This window comes from Balaenoptera physalus (assembly GCF_965194825.1).
Source record: "Balaenoptera physalus genome assembly, chromosome: 17".
Lineage (NCBI taxonomy): Eukaryota > Metazoa > Chordata > Mammalia > Artiodactyla > Balaenopteridae > Balaenoptera > Balaenoptera physalus.
The window spans coordinates 17,847,861-17,868,707 of NC_138895.1; the positions used below are offsets into that span (position 1 = coordinate 17,847,861).

The window sequence follows — 20,847 nt, forward strand, 5'->3', positions numbered from 1 at the left end:
GGCATAAGAGGAGAAAAGATTAAGGTTAAGGAGAATAACCCAGAAGCAGAGAAACTTAGAAGGACAAAGAGGAGAGAAGTTCAGAAGTCCTGATGTCAGTTATAGATAATTTTTTCACAGTCTCATGTTTACTGAGATGTGTGGCCTCAAGATATTTAATCATTGTCTACTGAATGCTGAATTTCTAAATTAAACAGTGTCAGGATATTTTTCTCAGAGCTACAAATAATAACTGAGACCAGTAATACCTCTTGAGGTCACTGGCAAAGGTCAGATGAAACCAAGCCAGACCTAACCTAGAATCACCAAGAATCACGTGTTCCAGACGCACAGTCTGTACTAAGCAAAGAAGTGCTTTATTCTGTTGCCCTCAAACCTTCATCTTCATGCTTTGTCTTATCAATCTAGAACACTGGGTTACAGTGAGGAAATCCCTGCTTAAGCTGTCTATACCCTGCCTGGTTTTACAGATTTCCCACATACCTGTTCTTGGTCTTCGTCTTTCCAGACTGAAGTCCTGTTCATTTCAGCCTCTAACACTATGAGTAATTTTCATTTATTTGGTGATGTCTGTGTGCTGGGTAATCTTCACAACAGCCATGAAATAACTACGATTGTTGTCTTCCTTCGACAGATCTGTAAACTGAGACACAGAGAGGTTAAGTAACTTGCCCAAAGTCACACAGTAAGCGATAAAGCCAAGCTCAGAGGTCAGAATGACTGACTCCAAAATTCACTCACTGACCCTCTTTTTACTTCTTATTGAGTGCTTCCTCTCTCCTTCCACATCTGATATGGTGCTGCTCTTCCTCTGCCCCATGGTGATCCCTGAACCGAGATCACCGTGGACAGTCTTCAAGTTCTTTGTTCTGAAAGCTTTCTCAACTGAATGAAGTTAGCTCATAATCCTTCTCTCCCACCTGAGGCTGGCCAGAAGGCCACATAGCCCAGGATGGAGGCTCCCTGACTTGGTTCAGCCTTCAGTGCTTACCACACAAATTGTACTTGTTCTTTGGAAACATTGTTGTACTGAGGCCATATTATCTCTCCATGCATAGGTCTGTATTCGCGTTTTTAGTTGTAGAATAAAACTTCTGGCAATCATGAATTTTTTCTAACTTATATAACATGTATGGCAATTCATGTAAGGAAACATAAACTAGGTGGTTAAGAGAGAAAAATTACAAATAACTAAGAGAGGAGAGATGACTATTCCCCGAAAACTCTTCCAAAGGTGCCTAAAAACAATGGACAAGGGGGGGTGGGGAGAGAATGGATTTTTTTCAAATGGCTTAGACCCTAGAATTTAAAAGTATATTACATTAGGCTTCTTTTTATTACTGTTAATTTTTACTGAGAGTAGAGTTGCTTTACAATGTTGTGTTATCGTCTGCTGTACAGCAAAGTGAATCAGCTGTACATATATGTATATCCTCTCTTTCTTGGATTTCCTTCCCATTTAAGTTACCACAGAGCGTTGAGCAGAGTTCCCTGTGCTGTATAGAACGTTCTCATTAGTTATCTATTTTATACACATTAGGCTTCTAAGTGAAATGAACTCATAAAAAGTGAATGTGTTTGTATTAGTTGGAGAATTTGGGGTTGTAAAGTGACCGTCTTGGAATACCTTTGAGCAAGACATATCATTTAAGGAATGGTGAACCCATATGTCTCCTAGCTGCCTAAGCAACTAAGAGGCCTTGCTGACTTGACTTTCTTTTCTTTTCCAGATCTTGGCTATCGTGTCCATCTTGTTCATCGTCCTCTCCACCATTGCGCTGTCTCTCAACACGCTACCAGAGCTGCAGGAGATGGATGAATTTGGACAGCCCAATGACAACCCCCAGTTAGCCCACGTGGAGGCCGTGTGTATCGCCTGGTTTACCATGGAGTACCTTTTACGGTTCCTGTCCTCACCAAATAAATGGAAGTTCTTTAAGGGCCCGCTGAACGTTATCGACTTGCTGGCCATCTTGCCGTATTACGTCACCATCTTCCTCACGGAGTCCAACAAGAGCGTGTTGCAGTTCCAGAACGTGAGGCGCGTGGTCCAGATCTTCCGAATCATGCGTATCCTCAGGATCCTGAAACTCGCCAGACACTCGACGGGCCTGCAGTCCCTGGGTTTCACCCTCAGGCGGAGTTACAATGAACTGGGCTTGTTGATATTGTTCTTGGCCATGGGGATAATGATATTCTCCAGCCTGGTATTTTTTGCCGAGAAGGACGAAGATGCTACCAAGTTCACCAGCATCCCGGCCTCGTTTTGGTGGGCCACCATCACCATGACCACTGTCGGCTACGGTGACATCTACCCAAAAACGTTATTAGGGAAGATCGTGGGAGGCCTCTGCTGTATCGCGGGGGTTCTGGTGATCGCCCTTCCCATCCCAATCATTGTGAACAATTTTTCTGAGTTTTACAAGGAGCAGAAACGCCAGGAGAAGGCCATTAAGAGGAGAGAGGCTCTCGAGCGGGCCAAGAGGAATGGAAGCATCGTTTCTATGAACTTAAAAGATGCCTTTGCTCGCAGTATGGAACTGATAGACGTGGCTGTGGAGAAGACGGGAGAGTCGGCCAATACAAAAGACTCCACGGGTGATAACCACCTCTCTCCAAGCCGGTGGAAGTGGGCCAGGAAGGCTCTGTCGGAAACAAGCTCCAACAAGTCTTACGAGAATAAGTACCAGGAGGTCAGCCAAAAAGACTCCCACGAGCAGCTGAACAACACTTCTTCCTCCAGCCCACAGCACCTGAGTGCCCAGAAACTGGAGATGCTCTACAATGAAATCACCAAGACGCAGCCTCACGCCCACCCGAATCCCGACTGCCACGAGCAGCCCGAGAGGCCGTCTGCGTATGAAGAAGAGATAGAGATGGAGGAGGTGGTCTGCCCGCAGGGGCAGCTGGCCGTGGCGCAGACCGAGGGCATCGTGGACATGAAGAGCACCTCCAGCATCGACAGCTTCACGAGCTGCGCCACCGACTTCACGGAGACCGAGAGGTCGCCCCTGCCGCCGCCCTCCGCTTCCCACCTGCAGATGAAGTTCCCACCCGACCTCGCCCGGATAGAGGAGCACCAAAGAGCCAGGGGCCCCCCATTCCTCACCCTAACCCGAGAGAAGGGGCCCGCGGCCAGGGACGCCAGCCAGGAATACGCTCCAATCGACGTAACTGTGAACCTCGACTCCAGCGGGTCCCAAGGTGGGCCCCACGGCCCCTTGCAGTCGGACAGCGCCACCGAGAGCCCGAAGAGCTCGCTGAAAGGCAGCAACCCGCTCAAGTCCAGATCGCTCAAGGTGAACTTCAAGGACAACAGAGGCGGTGCCCCGCAGACCCCACCCAGCACGGCCAGGCCACTGCCGGTCACCACGGCGGACTTCCCACTCAGCGCCCCGCAGCTCATCAGCACCATCCTCTTAGAAGAAACCCCCTCCCAGGGAGACAGACCCTTGCTGGGCGCTGAGGTTCCGGCACATTGTCAGGGACCCTCCAAAGGGCTGACGCCTCGGTTTCCCAGGCAGAAACTCTTTGCTTTCTCATCCAGAGAGAGGAGGAGCTTCACGGAAATAGACACGGGCGAAGACGATGATTTCTTAGAGCTCCAAGGGACCACGAGGCGGGACAAGCGGGCAGACTCCAACCCCAACTGCTTTGCAGATAAGCCTAGTGACGGAAGAGACCCTCTAAGAGAAGAGGCCTCTGTGGGCTCTTCCTCTCCACAGGACACAAGTCACAACTGTAGGCAAGACATTTACCATGCTGTGGCGGAAGTAAAACAGGACAACAGTCAAGAAGGGTGCAAGATGGAAAACCACTTGTTTGCCCCAGAAATTCATTCCAACCCAGGAGACACAGGGTACTGTCCCACACGTGAAACCAGCATGTGACTAGTTACAAAGGCAATAATAAAAACAAAACAAAAACAAAAAAAACTTGTTTCTTAAAAATGCGGTTAATAATGCCTGTGAACTAAAAAGTGGGAAGCCCCTCCCCCCCAAAAAAGTGCATAAAATGTTATTTTTGCATGGCATGAACAGTTTAGTTTAAGTACTGTTTAAATAAAGAATCAAGACTGCATTTTGTAACAAACAAACAAAAATGACTGAGGAACAGTGAACAAATAAAGAGAGCTCTATTACGAACCGGTATTCTGCAATGTCTGACCATTTTGATCCTTTCATTTCAAATTGTAGACAGAGTTTCGACTTTGAGCTTTTCTGTTACAATGAATTTGAGAATTTGCACATGAAAGGATGAAATGTCATTGCATGAGTTCGTAATTGCCAGGCAAGGTGCTTTGAGCTTGCAAAAGGCGTAACTTTGTAAATAACGGGGCTTGGGATGCAAAAGTGTCAAGAACAGATGGAAACAAGTTTCTGAGACACAGGCACTTCCTTCACAGCTACTGCCTGGAGGAGCTGTACAGACTTCTTGTTGCAAAATTGCAACCTGTCTTAAACCATCTCACATATCTTGCTTTGGGTTATAAAGCTCTTATAAGTACATTTGTTTAAAGGAATACAGTATTTTTATTGACTTGTGATATAACTCATAGGGTGCATTTTTCTTTTTTGCTTCTGCTTAGTTGTGGCATTTGTGGTTTTATTTATAAATCATGGAAATAGGCAAGATGTAATGACCAGATATCCAAAAACTTGGAATTGCAGTTTGAAATTTTGCCAGTCAATTATATATCACTAATATCATGGGGAAAAGTATATATCATGCCACAGCCTATTACAGAAATGCATTTTTTTAAAACCTGAACATACTTAAAAGGTGATATTACACAACTAAACTTTTTTTTAATGGCCCTCCACTTTTGGAAAGCAGTTCTTTAAAAAAAAAAAAGGGGTGGGGGGGAGACTTCCCTGGTGGCACAGTGATTAAGGATCCGTCTGCCAATACGGGGAACACGGGTTCAACCCCTGGTCCCAGAAGATCCCACATGCCGCAGAGCAACTAAGCCCATGCACCACAACTACTGAGCATGTGCGCCTAGAGCCCGTGCTGCGCAAGAAGAGAAGCCACCGCAACGAGAAGCCCGCGCACTGCAACAAAGAGTAACCCCTGCTCGCCGCAACTAGAGAAAGCCCGTGCGCAGCAACGAAGACCCAACACAGCCAAAAATAAATTAAATAAATAAAATTTTTTAAAAATGTATGTTGGCCATCTAAAGACGACTGTATTTTCCACTTGAATCCAACATAACCTTTTCTATCTAAAGATAGAATGTAGACATGCCAAAATGGGAATTCCAAAAAGTGACTTTTGGCAAACTAAAAGCAGCGTTATTTAAGTAAGACTGCCACCCCACCCACCTGTACCCCATAGATAGAGTTGGGTTTGGAAATGAGTTAACATACAAAGAACCCTGGCCTGGGACTTCCCTGGTGGTCCAGTGGTTAAGACTCCACACTTCCACTGCAGGGGGCACAGGGTTCCATCCCTGGTGGGGGAACTAAGATCCCGCATGCCGCATGGTGCGACAAAAAAAAAAAAAAGGAACCCTGGCCCGATAATGGGTCACCCAGTATTTCCCAGTGAGGGGAGAAAACACTGCCACCTGGGGAAGGCCACAAATGCCAGTAGCACCATCCAGTGATCGCAGCATCTAGAAACACCCCCTCATGTTTCCAACGCCCCCAAGAGATGGAGGATTATCCTAGTTGAAAGCAATACTTCCAGCATTTTCAACTGAGAACAGTGAAATCCAGAGGCGTTAGGATACTTGCTAGTGATTGTCCTGTTAGTGAAGACTGTGCTAAAACCCAGGTCATTTGGATCCACTTTGCCTCACAGGAAATCAAGGCTCTAGCTCGATATGCAACTACCTGATGGGTGATCCTGGATGAGCCTTGAAAACCTCCCTCAGTTTCATTTTTACCTTGATAAAAATCAAGACAAATTATTTCTAAGGTACCTTAAGACTGCAAATTAATATGATTCCTTGATCTCTCAGGAATGTGCAAGTTTGCCTCCGCATAATGCATTTTGTACGTGTGTGTGTGGGTGTGGATGTATAGTTCAGAGAAATAGGAAAATTCTGGGCCCAATTTAAAGCACAACTTTTTGTTTAAGGAAAAAAAAATTCTAAATTTTATTCTATTTTTAAAAGAAAAAAAAAAACACACCAGAAAAAGACAACCCAAATATTTAGAACCTAACTTAAGACTTTAAGGAATAACATGTCTTTATTAACAAAATCTGGTCATTATGTCTCAGATAAGAAAACAAGTTTTGATCTTGGCTGAAATCCAAGCAGCCCTACTGCTAAAAATAATTTTAAACATTTCTTTTTCACTGTGCTTATTAGAATTTCCTGATGGTTTTTATGTTTGTTTCAGAACACAACCTTTAAGAGTTTATGGTCATTAATCATTGATATTTACATCACTCATACTTATTTCAGTGTCTAAAACTAAATGTTGCTCAGTTCTTGTAAATCTAGAGTGTCTGAATTTTCTATATATAGTTTTCCAAGTAAACAGATATATCTGCTGTTAGACAAATAGCAAATAAGTCATGAAAATTATTTTCCTTACATAGTCTCATGAAGCAGTTATTTTGTAATGTCTCTGTACTGATGAATCTGCAGTTTTTAAAATTTATCTGATAGTTTACTAACGCCGACCTTTCTTATGTCCATTAGGCCTTTAACTGAGAATCCTGCTCCAGAATGCTTAATGTTAGAAATCTTTCCTAGATAAGGAATTCTAGACATTCTCCCCAAAGGCATTCTCCCGAAAAACTTTTCCCCTTTAATATTTTTCTTAAGTTTTAAAGAATTTTCAAGAACCTCCTATGGAAAGTTTAACCTTCAATTCTTCTTAGCCCCTCTGAGCCAAAAGTCTTCAGCTAGGAAAAAATAAAATCTCCTCTAAAAAAACTTTGACTTTGTTGTTTCACAGGGAAGCACCTAGGGTTCCCAAAATGCACTTGTGCAGTGCTTTCTTAACCTTTTCAATGAACTGCACCTAATGCAGAGAATGAACATATTTGCCTGAACTGGTCTGGGAATATATCAAGCACAGAGTTCTTGCAAAGTCTTATGTTTCCCATTAAAAAGTCATGAAAATGCTGCATTTTACTTCGTAACATATGTTTCAATATCAAAGAAATAATGTTTTCTCTTACTTACCTACTAGTAAAATGGATACTCTTTGAACTTCAAATACCTCTTTTGTACTCCCTGGAAAACACATCCCCAGTTTGAGAAATACTGCATAAGTGGTGGGGACATAGGCTGGTTCCCTGAGGGGCCCTGGAGGTTTCTGCTGCTGGGACAGCTGCTCATTTTCACCTAGCTCAGTGACCAGGGACAAATGTCAACAAGGAAAGACTGTTTGAATGAACTCAAAATAACACAGTCCCAGGCACTGTTAATTCAGTTCTGCTGGCTATCCTAACGGGTGTAAACTGCCACAAGATTGTTTTAGCTTAAAGCTTGAGATTGATCACAAGAGGATAGAAATGGGTGCACGGATATATGTCTTGAGTTGGGTCACAAATACAGGAGTGACACCCTGAATGCCCAGTGTTCACCTAATTAGTCTCTAAACATTTTCACTAGAAATTTCTCCACTCCGGCACAGCCAACAGCTTTGAAGCAAGCATTTAGATCAAGCATTATCCTGATATGAACTAGATTTGGTAACAAGAAGAATAGTGCCAAGCATCTGTTCCCGTTAATTTCTTGTCAAAACAGTCTCACTGTCACGTAGACATGAGGAAAGTCAACAATTCAACTATTTTCTCTTGGAATTGGAATAGAAAAACAAAAAAAGCCTTATGTATGTAGAGTATTTTAAGAGTTTTTGGTCATGCTTTATACTCATAACAGCCTTCTGAATCAGGTATTATTTATCAATAAAAGACCAGCGAGGTTAGGAATCTTGTTCAAGTTCACACTGGTCACTGGTGAATAGCAGAACAAGACCTCATCCACATCCTCTGGCTTCAAGTCCGGCATTCCAATAAACAACAGGAAAATATGTTTAGTTAAGGAGGTTTTTTTCTATTAATATTTAAAATTACGTAAATAAAAGCAGAGGTGCATTTATCGTCATGCAGTTTTCTTAAAGCAGCAGTGGATCATGCCAAATGGTAATGACTTGAGATAAATGACACTGACCATCTTTAGCACATATGTTTGCCCATTTCAGGATTCTGGTTATAAGGTACACGTTCCTGGGTCAAAGAGAAGAATTTATTACTCATGATGTAACACGAATACACATTAGGCAGAGGGCTGAAGGAAGCCACTTGATTTTCTAAAAAAAAAAAAAAAAAAACTTCAGAACTATTAATACTTCAAAGTTCAAGAATACTGTCTAATAGATTTTGATGGGCATTTCACTATTCATTCAGTAAATACTAGTTGAGCACCTCTATAATCTACAGAAGGCATCGCGCTTGGTGTCAGCGTACAGCCCCCAGCCTCCTGGAGCTTACTGCCTTGCCCATTTAAAACCAGGCTGAGAAAAAAAAAATTTTTTAAATAATAAATAAAAATTTTAAAAATAAATAAAACCAGGCTGAGGATCATTTGGGTTACTGGAAAGTGTCTCTTCTGAGTATGAAAAAATTATCCAATTATCAAACCAGGGAAGCATATGGCAGCAACAAGTGAAATGCTTTTCCGAAGAACTGTTTTCCTGAGAAATGGATGGATGGTATAAATGGAAGACTGGTACATAATTATTTTTGAATCACAGTTTAGATTTACATTTGAGATAACAAATTGTTAATCTGATTGAGTAAAGTTATGGGTTGTCTTTCCTTATTATCTGATAAGTTGAAAAATAATTTTTTAGTTACATATATTGCTTGTCAAAATAGCTAATAATAGTCTATCACCAATAACTAGAGCAAAATTTGATGCCAGTTAAAAAAAAAATCTCTAACAAATTTTATATTTTAATAGTGTGTTGATGGTTATTGGGTGAAAAACAAAACATTTTAATGTTTTTTCTTACTTCTTATTGACTATAGGCAACACGTTAGCAATGTATCACTATTCTGTTTAGTCTTCTGAATTTCTAAATGAAAGATGTTTAAAATTCAGTAATTAGGGGCTTACCTGGCTGTCCAGTGGTTAAGACTCTGCACTTCCACTTGTTGGGGAACTAAGATCCCGCATGCCGTGCAGTGTGGCCAAAAAAATTTTTTTTAGTAAATAAATAAAATTCAGTAATCAAAAGTTGCTTAACTTGACTCAAGGAATTTATTCACTTAGGTCCATGTGAATTTGAAAATATATTGAGTAATTTTCCACTGCCACTGTCCTCACCCAAACAGAACTAAAAAAAGAAAAAGGAGACTCTACAAAATCTAAGTAAAAAAATACAAACATTCAAAGGCCCATCCCCTAATAAGAAAGAGGAAAGGTCTCAATTCCAAAAACTTGGTGAACATTCTATATTATTGAAGTTACCACTCATTGGAATATAATGCTATTCTTTAGTGGCTCCAATTACCATTTCTTCTACTTGACGTCTTAAAACAGCCTGACTTAATTTCATAAATCTTATTTACCATTGCCATTAATGCATAATCTCTTCCTTATTAAGTCTGAAAGGGTTGTAGCCTATAAATATACATATAAATAAAGGAAGGTGAGGGATTATCTTCAGTAATAAGACAACCCAAGGCCAGCAAAAGATACAAATACCACCAAAACAAAGGAAGAAAGCCTAAGAAATATGTCGGTAAACTAAACATGTTTTTAAGCAGAGAAATTTATATTCGGTACAAGTATATATATATATAAATATATAAGAATATATATATATATTCTTGTATATAATTTAGACTTAATACTTATTAACATGAAATTTGCAATTGAGACCATAGTTTCAACTTTAATCTCTCTCCTGAAGAAATGATTTCTTATTATCTCACAGATACTTCCATATTTCTGGGATAAAATATTTCATTCAACAAACATTTATTTTCTACCCTATGCCAGAAATTAATTTACGCACAGTTCATTCCCTCAGTTTTACAGTCTAGCAGAGATTTCATATTTAAAGAGATTATATTCCCAAGTGAAATCCAATTCCACAGGGTGAGCTGGAAATAGTATGGCAGTATGTTTGAGTTTGTTGCCTGAGAATTTCTGTTATCCACTTTTATTTTCTCTCAGACTCAAGTTATTTATTTTCATTCCTTAATCTAGAATCTGAATGACCACCGCATAAGCTTTCTAAACATCCACGCATAAAATTATAGTAGCTGTCTGAAAGCTAGTGACAATTTCTTTCAATGTAGATATTGCCCACTTCAGCCAAAGGACATATGACTCTGGCAAAAATGATGTTGAAAATAATTGTTTTATACTCCCATAACTGTTCTGATTTTTTTAAAATCCTAGTCTGTATGCTGTGGGAGAAGCCATCACTGCCTGCTGGTGAGGAAAGCTTAATGCCAATCTGAGCAATATAGTTAATCTCCCATCCACTGTGGGTAATGCTGGCAAGTGATATAGCTGAATAGCTTTTCTTTTAGTTATTTTTGCTCCATTTCAACCTAAAAAGACTTCAGATTGAATACCAAACTATATAGACTTTCAGAATCAAGACCCAGGGAGATAGACACAGAATAGTGGCAACAGAGGTAAATACACAGATTCTGGGAGGATGTCAGGAGCCCGCCATCCTGCTTTTTAGTCTCTATGTTGAGTGCCCTCTAGTGGTCAGTTTGAGAGAAAGTGAAATTCTATTTGCCAAGAAAGGATGTGGTAAGGAGGATTTGAAAGAAAGTTCTCTACCGTTTTCCACCTTCTATTACCCGTGCATGTAGTCAAAATCATAACTATGTCCCAGATATTTTTTTTCAGTGATCATTTCTTGGTTTTCTTTTTCTTATTCCAAAATATCTGATAAAATTGTTGCTGCCCTCTGCACAGCACTTTCAAAATAGTCCTACTTGCTGCCTCCAAATCAAAACAAAATCACCAGATTAGCTAACTATTTAGCAGTGTCCTAGGCTGCTCTCTGGATACACAGTAGTAAATGCTACTTTGACCTTTCTACCATTAGTGAAAAGATAAAGAGAACTCAAAGTGCTGACTTTTTTTTAAGAAAAACAAACCTGTGAAGACAAATCTACAGTCTCCATTCTACTTGAAGATTACAAGTAGAACCTGAAATATCCCTGAATTGACCCTGGTGATAAAAACAGGTGGTTTCTAAACTTCCAAGCCATATCTGTGGGTACTGGCCAGAAATTCTATTACAGCCACTTCTGCCATCTTTAAACCAAGATGCTCCTAACATTCTTATTTGCAGCATATGGGTCAGGCTATGATTTTAACCTGCAGATTATACTCACATCATAATGTTTAATTGAAAAAAAAAAAAAAAACAGATACACAGAAGGTAGTCTGTTCTAATATTACCCAAATTACTTATCCAGCAAAATGCTATCACCAGAATTAACAAATATGCATATACTATGAAAATCTCACTAAAGAATTTGCAAAATCTTCCTATTTCTTTTCAAAGCCAAAGAGACAAAAAAAAAGAAAGACCTGCAACTTACAAAACACTGGGTTTGTCATACAATAGCCAAGTTTCAAACTTATGCAATTTTAAAGAGGTATAATATTAAACCATTAAAAATTCAATAGTGAATGTATAAAAAAGGTTTATTAAGCAAATGTAAGGTACCATTAGCACACTGAAGCATTTTTAATAACCTTTCATTTAACTGCATAATGACTACGTCTGCTCTTAGCACCTTGCTTTCAACCCGAAAGCTTTTCTGTTTCATATTATTTCTTGTGTGCCACCTTGCTTGCTTTGTTTTGTTTGAAGAAGTGAGGGTAAGTTGGAGAATGGGCTTAAAGGGGAAAGTTATTGGACAATTTACTAATATTATGTTCTGTGCCCTGGGGTGCAGAGTGGAAACCATTTGTGGAAGTGACTTGATCTTTTCACTCCCTTCCACCTTCTTTTCAAGTTTCATCCTCCTGGTTTGGAAACAGATTCTTCTGATCAAATCTCAGATGGTATCATCCAGATTCTTCATTTCTCTCCTGTCTGCAGTACGCAGTAGCAATCCTTCCCTAGGATCTGCTTGGATACACAGGACTTCAGTGTCAAGTCAAGGGCAGGATCAAATGAGCCATTAGCAATAGCAACTTGGCGCCCAAAGTCAAGATCAGAAACCTTAGAGAAGCCTGAGGACAAAGGAACTCTCTGCACCATGTCATAATATGATTTGATCAACAAAGCAATGACACGATGTTTTCTCCTACTAGTAACAAAAGAACAATAATTTTTAAAGTCTCTATTAATTTCTTGAACTTCAAAGGTAAATAACTAGGTTGATGAGAAGAGTGGTGCCCAAGTCACTAAGTTATCACAAGATATCATTCTAAATGCAAACTTTCATTAAAATTTTGTGTGTAACCGATTAGTGTGTGTTTTCAGGGCAGTATACAAAAAGGAAAATACCAATATTACCCTTTTCATCATTTTCAATGGTAACAAACATTTTGATCAGGGAAAACTGATATTACTGTGGTAGTTTTTATATGGTTCTTGGCCAAAACCGTAATGGTGATTTAAACAAAATTTTAGAAAAAGATTATTAGAGGTGGACAAAAGGCCATATTGAAAAATAGTACTTTACTGTGCATCCAATGAGAAATAAGTCATATGTGGATTAAGATTTTTTTAAGTTTTTTATGTAAAAATATCTTTAATGGTCATTTGAAATTAATATTTCTCATCTTACTATAGATGAGTTTTTAAAAGACTATTATAAATTAAATGAGGTAGTATATAGTAAAGCACCTAGCACAGTACCTGAAGACAAATAGGATTTTTATTTAAATATTCCAAAAGAAAGCAGCATTCAACTCACATTTGTGTGCTAATTACTTAGTCTTCTAAAATTCTTCTGTGGCTTCCTAAACAGTCAAAATTTTAAATGTGTGTCTGAGTGTAAATGTAGGTTTTTACTCACTGTTACCTTAAAATAGACAGCATTTTATTTGCTAAATTTTATATATATATATATATGCCATGTGGCTTTAAAGACAGATTGACATTATTTGGATAATGTCCAAATTATTTGGATAAATAACATGCTTTGAAAACTTATGTAATGCAATTTTTTTCCCTGACAGCCGTAGATTTTTAATGTTTAATAGAGAAACGTCAATTTCTTCTAGAGAAAAATCAGCTTCCTGTAATTACTGACTTCAGAGATATTACGCATTTGAAGAGCCTTTACACCGTCCTTATTAGCACAAAATTAAATACTTAGTCATTACGTGAATATTAACATACCGCTCCATTTTTCTGCTTTAAATACATGTAGACCTAAGGATATATTTCACAAAGTAATTCATAACTGAGTTTTGTTCCAGATTTACAGTAATTGGCTGTTTGCCAGATTAAACTCTAAAATGAGAGCAAAAGCTTTCAGTATTAAAAGATTCTTCATTAAATTTTGGTTTTGGAACCTGGAATATGGACCATCATCATTTGTTTTATTTATTTTCTTGTGTTCAAATCTTATTGACCAAGAAAGGTAACAGAGGAGGAGCGTCGTTTTCTATTTCAACTTATTTAAAATGCCAAGTCACAAAAATTTACCTAGAGCCCTTATTTCCTACGGGTGATGACCAAGGACTACATATAATGCAGCACACCTAGTCCTTACACTGATTAAATGTAACTACTCCAACCAAATCAGGGTGACCACTGTGCAACCAGGGAATGCAACCAACTCGAACGTTAAAGACAGACTTACTTTGGGTAAATCTTCCACTGACTCTGCAAAGGAATTTCCAAGATATGCTAACATTTCACCTTCAGAGTATCCAGTATTCATCATTGGTAAACTCAAAATAATACTTTGATTTTCACAAAGTTTTGTTTGGTTGGTTGGTTTATGGTTTTCTTTTTGTTTTTTTGCCTAGTAATTTTCTGAAAGCTTTAGTATATAACACATTACTTAGTTTGGAGTTTCAGTCAATGAATTATGATGCTTAGAAAAATAATCCATGTTCTAAAGCATAATTGCATGACAGTTTAGATCTCATTACTATTTAGTTATAGCTTAATGAATACTGTATTCCTACCTGTTTTCTCAAGAAATAAAGTTCCAAGCTTATTAAATAGTATTCAGATAAAGCATTATGCTGCCCAAGCAGCTCACTAAATGCATTTATTACCTGTCTCTACGTAGCTTATGTAAAAACTCAGTGTCGACTGCTCATGTCTGATGCTTTTAAAAGCTACCAACGTGATTGTCTCATCTTATTATGTCAGCATACTATGTTACGGTATCACGTATGGAAACCATGGTACAAAAGTAACTGTATACTGCTTGCTCAACATCTAGCCCAAAAACAGTTCTGAGGCAGTGCAATAACGCCTTTAGTTAAAACAGCTTACTATTTGAATCGTTTCGATTTGTGCATTCTTTACCATAAACACTGAAGTCGTGTTTTTTAACTGTCTTTCCAGGCTCATAATAAAAATCTCTACATCATATCTACATAGTCTAAATATGTCGAGTAATTTAGTTTTAAAAAGTGTTGTCTGTTAATAAACTAAAGAAAAATAGCTGCTGATTTTTCCAGATAACTGCTTAATTTATTTCCCATTGCCAATGTAGACCTGCCTTAAATGGTTTCTTTCACCACAGTTTTGTGTAAAATAAAAGGAGAGTGTGGTGAAGGCTGACCTGTCTGACATTAGCTCTTTTCACTAGTCAAAGGATATACGTTCCTCAGAAGTGACACATTTAGTGATGTCCGATTGTCAAGTATACATTATTTTCATTTTTGTCTTCAAAAGCTAAAGTTGGATATCTACAAAATTAACATATATAGACTTTTAAAGACTAATGTTTTGGGGGGAAAGTGGGACTAAGAGGGAAGAAGAGGAGGTAAGGAGATGGATGAAGGGAGAGAGAAGGGGTAAGAAAAAAAGAAAACCTAGTAGAGAAAGGCCAATCTCCAAAGGAGTTAAATAGGGGAAACTGAAGTTTATGATGCACATTTTTTTTGAAAAGTTGATTGGCTTTTGGGAAGGTTATAGTGTTTGTGTGTGTGTGTGTGTGCATGTGGACATGAGTGAGTTTAGAATCAGGAGGGGGAGGCTGAAATATCTTCTGGTTTTTTGGTTAACTAGAGTCATATATTATTAAAAACTAATGTGTCTAACTCCCCTAACTCATTAATTCAATGTTTAATGTTAGAATTATCTTCTGGTTAAACTCAGGACAACTCTGTGAATATTCACAAAGTAATTTTATGAAAACTTATGGTGAAACTATAAAACTATCAGTAATTAATGCACATAAAGAGCCTTGCCGGGAATAATCGTGGGTGATTTCCCAATAAACAGGTTGATAAACAACCTGATTCTTTTTTTCCTCAAGTTGTAGAGATTTTAATAGTTTCTAGTAAGTCCCTAAAATCTCCCAGATTAAAAACACTCAAAACTATTTTTAAAACCTAAGGAATATTGAGTGTCAGAAATTCAAAGCTAAATAATAGTTCTTAAAATTGCTGTATACGTTAAATAATACAATTTCATATTTCTAAGTTACATATGGTATTAGATTTATAGGGACTGTCGCATGAAGCATCATTCTCTTTTATTAACTTTAATGTTTTAGAGCGTTTTCATACTATCTATGAATGCTCTGAATGCCACAGGGGAAAAGAAGCACAGTCAGTATTTTATTTTTGAAGATTTCTCAGTTGGGTTATCCTGTCCAGTCCACACACATAATAGCATTAGCATTTCATCTTATACTATATTGAGATATTTTTAATATAAACTCTCACTAGAAGCCAGAGCTTATGTATGCATAGGTGGTAACCCTTGTCTAGTCTCATTCATCTGCCTCAACGTACTTTATTTCGTTCTATTTGCAAACAAAATGTTTCGATTTCTGTTTTGTAAAGAGGATACGATGTAGCATACTCGTGTTTGTTCAGCCGTCCATCTGCACCATTAATACAATGCCTTTCTCTCCCGTTTAATGGTGTTTGTATCAGTGTCCCCATGTCTGCTGCATTTTAACTCCATAAAAAGAAAATGTGATTTTGTATTAGTCGTTTTGCTGATCAACTCAATATTTCTGCACCAGTCAGCATCCTTATATGCATGTAGTGGTCTGTACAATTGTTCCACATCAAAATACTTGTTTACTTTGTGTCAAAATGTCTATAAAATTGCTGGCGTTGTTCTCCATTCCAGTCTGGTAGAGTAAGCAAGATAGACAATAAATGTGTAAATGAATTATCTGTGTCATTTCAGTTCTCTGCATGAAGCCACTTCACATCAAGCATGGCATACATGCCCGCCACCCAACAATCTATAGTTTCTTGACACCTCATTACTGACTATTGAGACAAGAAAGTGTAGGATAAAACTGCTAAGGCTGGGAAAAAATAAAAGTTGGATCCATTGCCATTGAGTACTCTCCTTTTCAAACGAATCCTTTTAGACAGCCTACGGATACATCACTTGGTTTCTATTTTTTTTTTTTAATTCAATGTACACCACCTTACCAAAACTCTGGGGTGAGATCATCAAAGAATTCTGAGATAGTCCCCCACTGCCATTCCTAAAACCAGTTCAGGAGAGTCCCTGTCGAATAGATCAAGTCTTAACTCCTGACCCCAGGACCAGCTTCATGGATGGCTGTGTGACCCATGCAGTTACACAGAGGTGCAGGTACTTAGAAGAACCCTGCATTTAATTTAATGCCCTGCTGTCACCATCTTGAAATCCTGAATAATTTTTGAATGAAGAATCCAGTATTTTCATTTTTCGTTAGACCCCATAAATTATATAGCCAGTCCTGCCTGACCAGGGAGGCAAATGATAAGACTGCCAGTTGAGTCAGGCTCTCCAAGGCAAGAGGTGAACAGATAATGAGGAGAGAGGCTTATTTATTTAATTATCTCTTACATAGCACTTACCACGTGCCAAGTCCTATACATATATTTACTCATTTAATCCTCATAATACTAGTACTATTAACATCCCCATTTTACAGAAGAGGAAATTGAGGCACAGAGAAGTTAAGTAGCTTGCCGATGGTCACACAGCTAGTAAAGCCGGGATTTGAACCCAGGCAGCTTGGCTACAGAGTTTGAATGCCTGACCATTTAGGCCAATGCCAGCTCCTGTTTTGCAATGCTGCCTCTCCAACGAAGAAAATTTCCTCATTTTGTTTGTTAATAGAGTGTGGGGGACACGCATTACAGTCTTTACCTGAAAGACCTTTTCTTAATAGTCTAAAAGTTTCAAGGATGGTACGTCCTGAGAAATTGCAGGTCTCCACAACAACATTTCCCTGCTCTTAACGCCAAGGACACTTGCCTGAGTTAAATTATTAAGAGATGGCTATTACTATTAAGAAAAATGTTGCCAGCGTATTTGTGACCCAACACAGCTATGGCTACAGAGAGCCTGGTGTCTGTACACCTAAATCCTGCCCTGAAGACAGAGGGGAAAGGAATGACAAGGAGAATCGGCTGGACTTGGACTCGATGACACTTTCCTCCATTTGCTCCCTCCTAACGTAGATACCGCCACCATCTTCCTAAAGGAAGAGGGCCCCATCCTGGTTGTCAAGAAGCAACGTGTTCACCAATCAATCTGCAAGAGTCCTTCCCTCTGGGCTAAAGTTCAAGGTCCAAAGCTGTGGATAAGGAAACAGGGCTCCCCCAAAGCCTGCTGTACCCACACTCCTCCAGGCTTACCTGTGCCACCCAGGAGCGATCCTTCCAATCAAAAGGTCCATAGGCTTCTCTGGTCATCCCAGACGGTCGGCAGCCCCCAGGGTAAGGGCCATCTAGCCAGGGAAGGAAATATAAATCTTCTCCCACATAAGCTTCTCCATCTCATCCACCACACTCCATTTCCCAAACTCTACTCTTCTGAAAGTTCAGGAGACACAAGACTAAGAGAGAAAATAACGAGGAGTAGTCAGGGGAAGAACCACCCATTCCTAGAATTCCGTCTATCTCACAAGAACTGGAATAGAAGCAGCCTTCATCTCCCTCCCCTTGTTGACCTCGCTGAATGCTAAATTCTCACCCCTTTGCTATGGTCCCTTCTTTCTGCTCCAGTGCACCCTATTCAAGCCCCACCCTCAGCCTTAGAAAAATAAATCCTGCAGTGCACGATTTGGGCCACAAAAATGATGGAGGTGGGAGGGGGCATAATAGCATGGCATCGACTCTGAGCCAACTAAACAAGATTCTTTTCCCCCCTTCTCCATCTTTTCCCGTGTTCAACCTCATGGAAACAGATGGGTTTAAGTGTGACTCAGGCGGCTGCAGAATAGCAGAGACAGCGCTGGGGCCAAAACTGAGCACATTCCCTACTCCAGCTCCAGGGTTTTCATTTCTCAACCCTTATGGCTCCTCTGAAAGTTTTCTAAGATTATAAAGCTCCCTGGAAAGAACTTTAGAGCTCGATTTGCAAAGTGGGCAACAACCCTAATCAGGGCAAAATTTTATGTGGAAACCTCTGATTCCATTGGCTGAAACACTGTGACACCTCAGCTGACTTTGAATTTTGTCATGCCTCACATGCAAATGAAACCAGCAAGACGCCAGGAAGCATCGGCACAAAGTTGGAAATATTGGAACTCATCACAATGCTCAAGGTTGTAACAAGGCACAGGGTTTCATTCTGGTCTCTGTAACTCACAGATAACCTTCAGAGCAGAGACACCATGACCACTCTGGCCAAAGTAAAAAAAAAAAAAGGAGAGAGAGATGAAAGAGGGCTAAAAAATATGGGGGAAGAATCTGAAAAAGAATGGATATATGTATATGTATAACTGAATCACTTTGCTGTACACCTGAAACTAACACAGCATTGTAAGTCAACTATACTCCAATAAAAAATAAAAGATAAAAAAAAAAGAAAGAAAGAGACCTGACCTGAGAAAGAGCATGTACATGGAAAAAAACTTTTTTTAATTATACCACCATACTGCAAGACAGGAATAACACCCACATGATAACATAAATATTCTGTTGAGTGATTTTTATAATAATCAATATTTAAGTGTTCAATACGTATTGTGTCTTTCTGTGCTAGGCACTGTGCTAAGTACCAGAGACCCAAAACTTATAAGAGGGGGTCCCTGTCCCCAAAGAGCTTACAGACATCATCGGGGGGTGACAAACAGCTGGCACCAGTGTAGCCATTCCTTCCAACCCCCTGCCCTCCCCCATGTCAACAACTAATCATGCATTCCTTTCCAGTGAGCCAGGATACAACACCTAAGTCAACCACCACCAGCCAGGCAGAGCAGATAATCCCCAAATTACTTCATGCTCCTTTATCACCAGACAGACAAAGACCCTGATGTCTCCTTCTACAGTGATGATCATGATAACTGTTATCATGGCAGCAAACATATTTGGAGAGCCTATTATGTGCCATACCCTGTTCTAGAGCTTTATATGCGCTACCTCCTTCAATTTCATTTCCCTAAAGTGGTTGGTTAACAGAAATTTTATGTGGTCATCACTGGAGACTCATTTAAAAGAAATGGGAATAAACTCCAGTATGAGGAAATCAGATGTCCTTCAGACGAATTTTCCACAAGTGATAGATGTTTCACATTAGCGATAATGAGAGAGCTGGTGAGATCTGCTTCCCAGGATGTCTTCAGAATTAGGATAGATTCTCACACGGCTCTAATGAGAAGTGCAAACCTGTCTGAATGAGGAAGGACAAACCAGATGACCTTTCGGTGCTCTTTTCATTTCCAAGATTCTATAATTTGTGGTGCTCCAGAATCAAATTTATTTTTTTGCTAAAGTCTGTGGTAAATTGTATTCATTAAATTGTCTCCACATCCACTTAGCACAGATGACAAACTGGCAAAGGGAGGGGGAGGCAAGCAATTTGCAAAAACATATTTTTAAACATCTATTAATCACATATCTACATTTTTTGTTCTGAAGCACAAATCTTGTTTGGAGAATTACTCTCAAAAATACCTCAAGGCGGGCTTCCCTGGTGGCGCAGTGGTTGAGAATCTGCCTGCCAACGCAGGGGACACGGGTTCGAGCCCTGGTCCGGGAAGATCCCACATGCCACAGAGCAACTAGGCCCGTGCACCACAACTACTGAGCCTGCGCTCTAGAGCCCGTGAGCCACAACTATTGAGCCCACGTGCTACAACTAGCAAAGCCCGCGCTCCAAGAGGCTGTGCTCCACAACGAGAGAAGCCACCGCAATTAGAAGCCCGCACACCACAATGAAGAGTAGCAACTAGAGAAAGCCCACGCGCAGCAACAAAGACCCAAGGCGGCCAAAAATAAATAAATAAAATAAACAAATTTATTAAAAAAAAAAAAAAACCTTAAGGCAAGTGCTAGACATGATGCAAAGGTAAAGTCCTGGAAACTCACACAAAGGAATCACTGTAACATGTGTGAATAAATTAATTTGTGGCAAAATGCCTTATTTTAGGACAAGTGTAATTTTGTGAACATTTATTAATTGTAGAAACCAGCTGATTTCAAAATTCCAGTGTTTTAAAAAAGAAAAACAATGAATAACATTAGTAAAATCAATGAATAATAATGAATGAAAAACAAGAAGCTAGGGGCTTCCCTGGTGGCGCAGTGGTTGAGAATCTGCCTGCCAATGCGGGGGACACGGGTTCGAGCCCTGGTCTGGGAAGATCCCACATGCCGCGGAGCAACTAAGCCCGTGAGCCACAGCTACTGAGCCTGCGCGTCTGGAGCCTGTGCTCCACAACAAGAGAGGCCGCGATAGTGAGAGGCCGCGATAGTGAGAGGCCCGCGCACCGCGATGAAGAGTGGCCCCC

At 39.7% G+C, this 20,847-nt stretch overlaps 1 protein-coding gene across 2 annotated transcripts in view; it reads left to right on the forward strand.

The window, feature by feature from the left end:
• The window catches only part of KCNB2 (potassium voltage-gated channel subfamily B member 2), a 404,375-nt gene extending 388,098 nt beyond the window's left edge, over positions 1-16,277 (forward strand). For both annotated transcript variants that reach the window (XM_082432579.1, XM_082432580.1), the window contains one exon: positions 1,731-16,277. In XM_082432579.1, the coding sequence (XP_082288705.1) occupies positions 1,731-3,890 (2,160 nt within the window). In that variant the 3' untranslated portion in view covers positions 3,891-16,277. The remainder of the gene's footprint in view (positions 1-1,730) is intronic.
• The last annotated feature ends 4,570 nt before the right edge of the window (positions 16,278-20,847 follow it).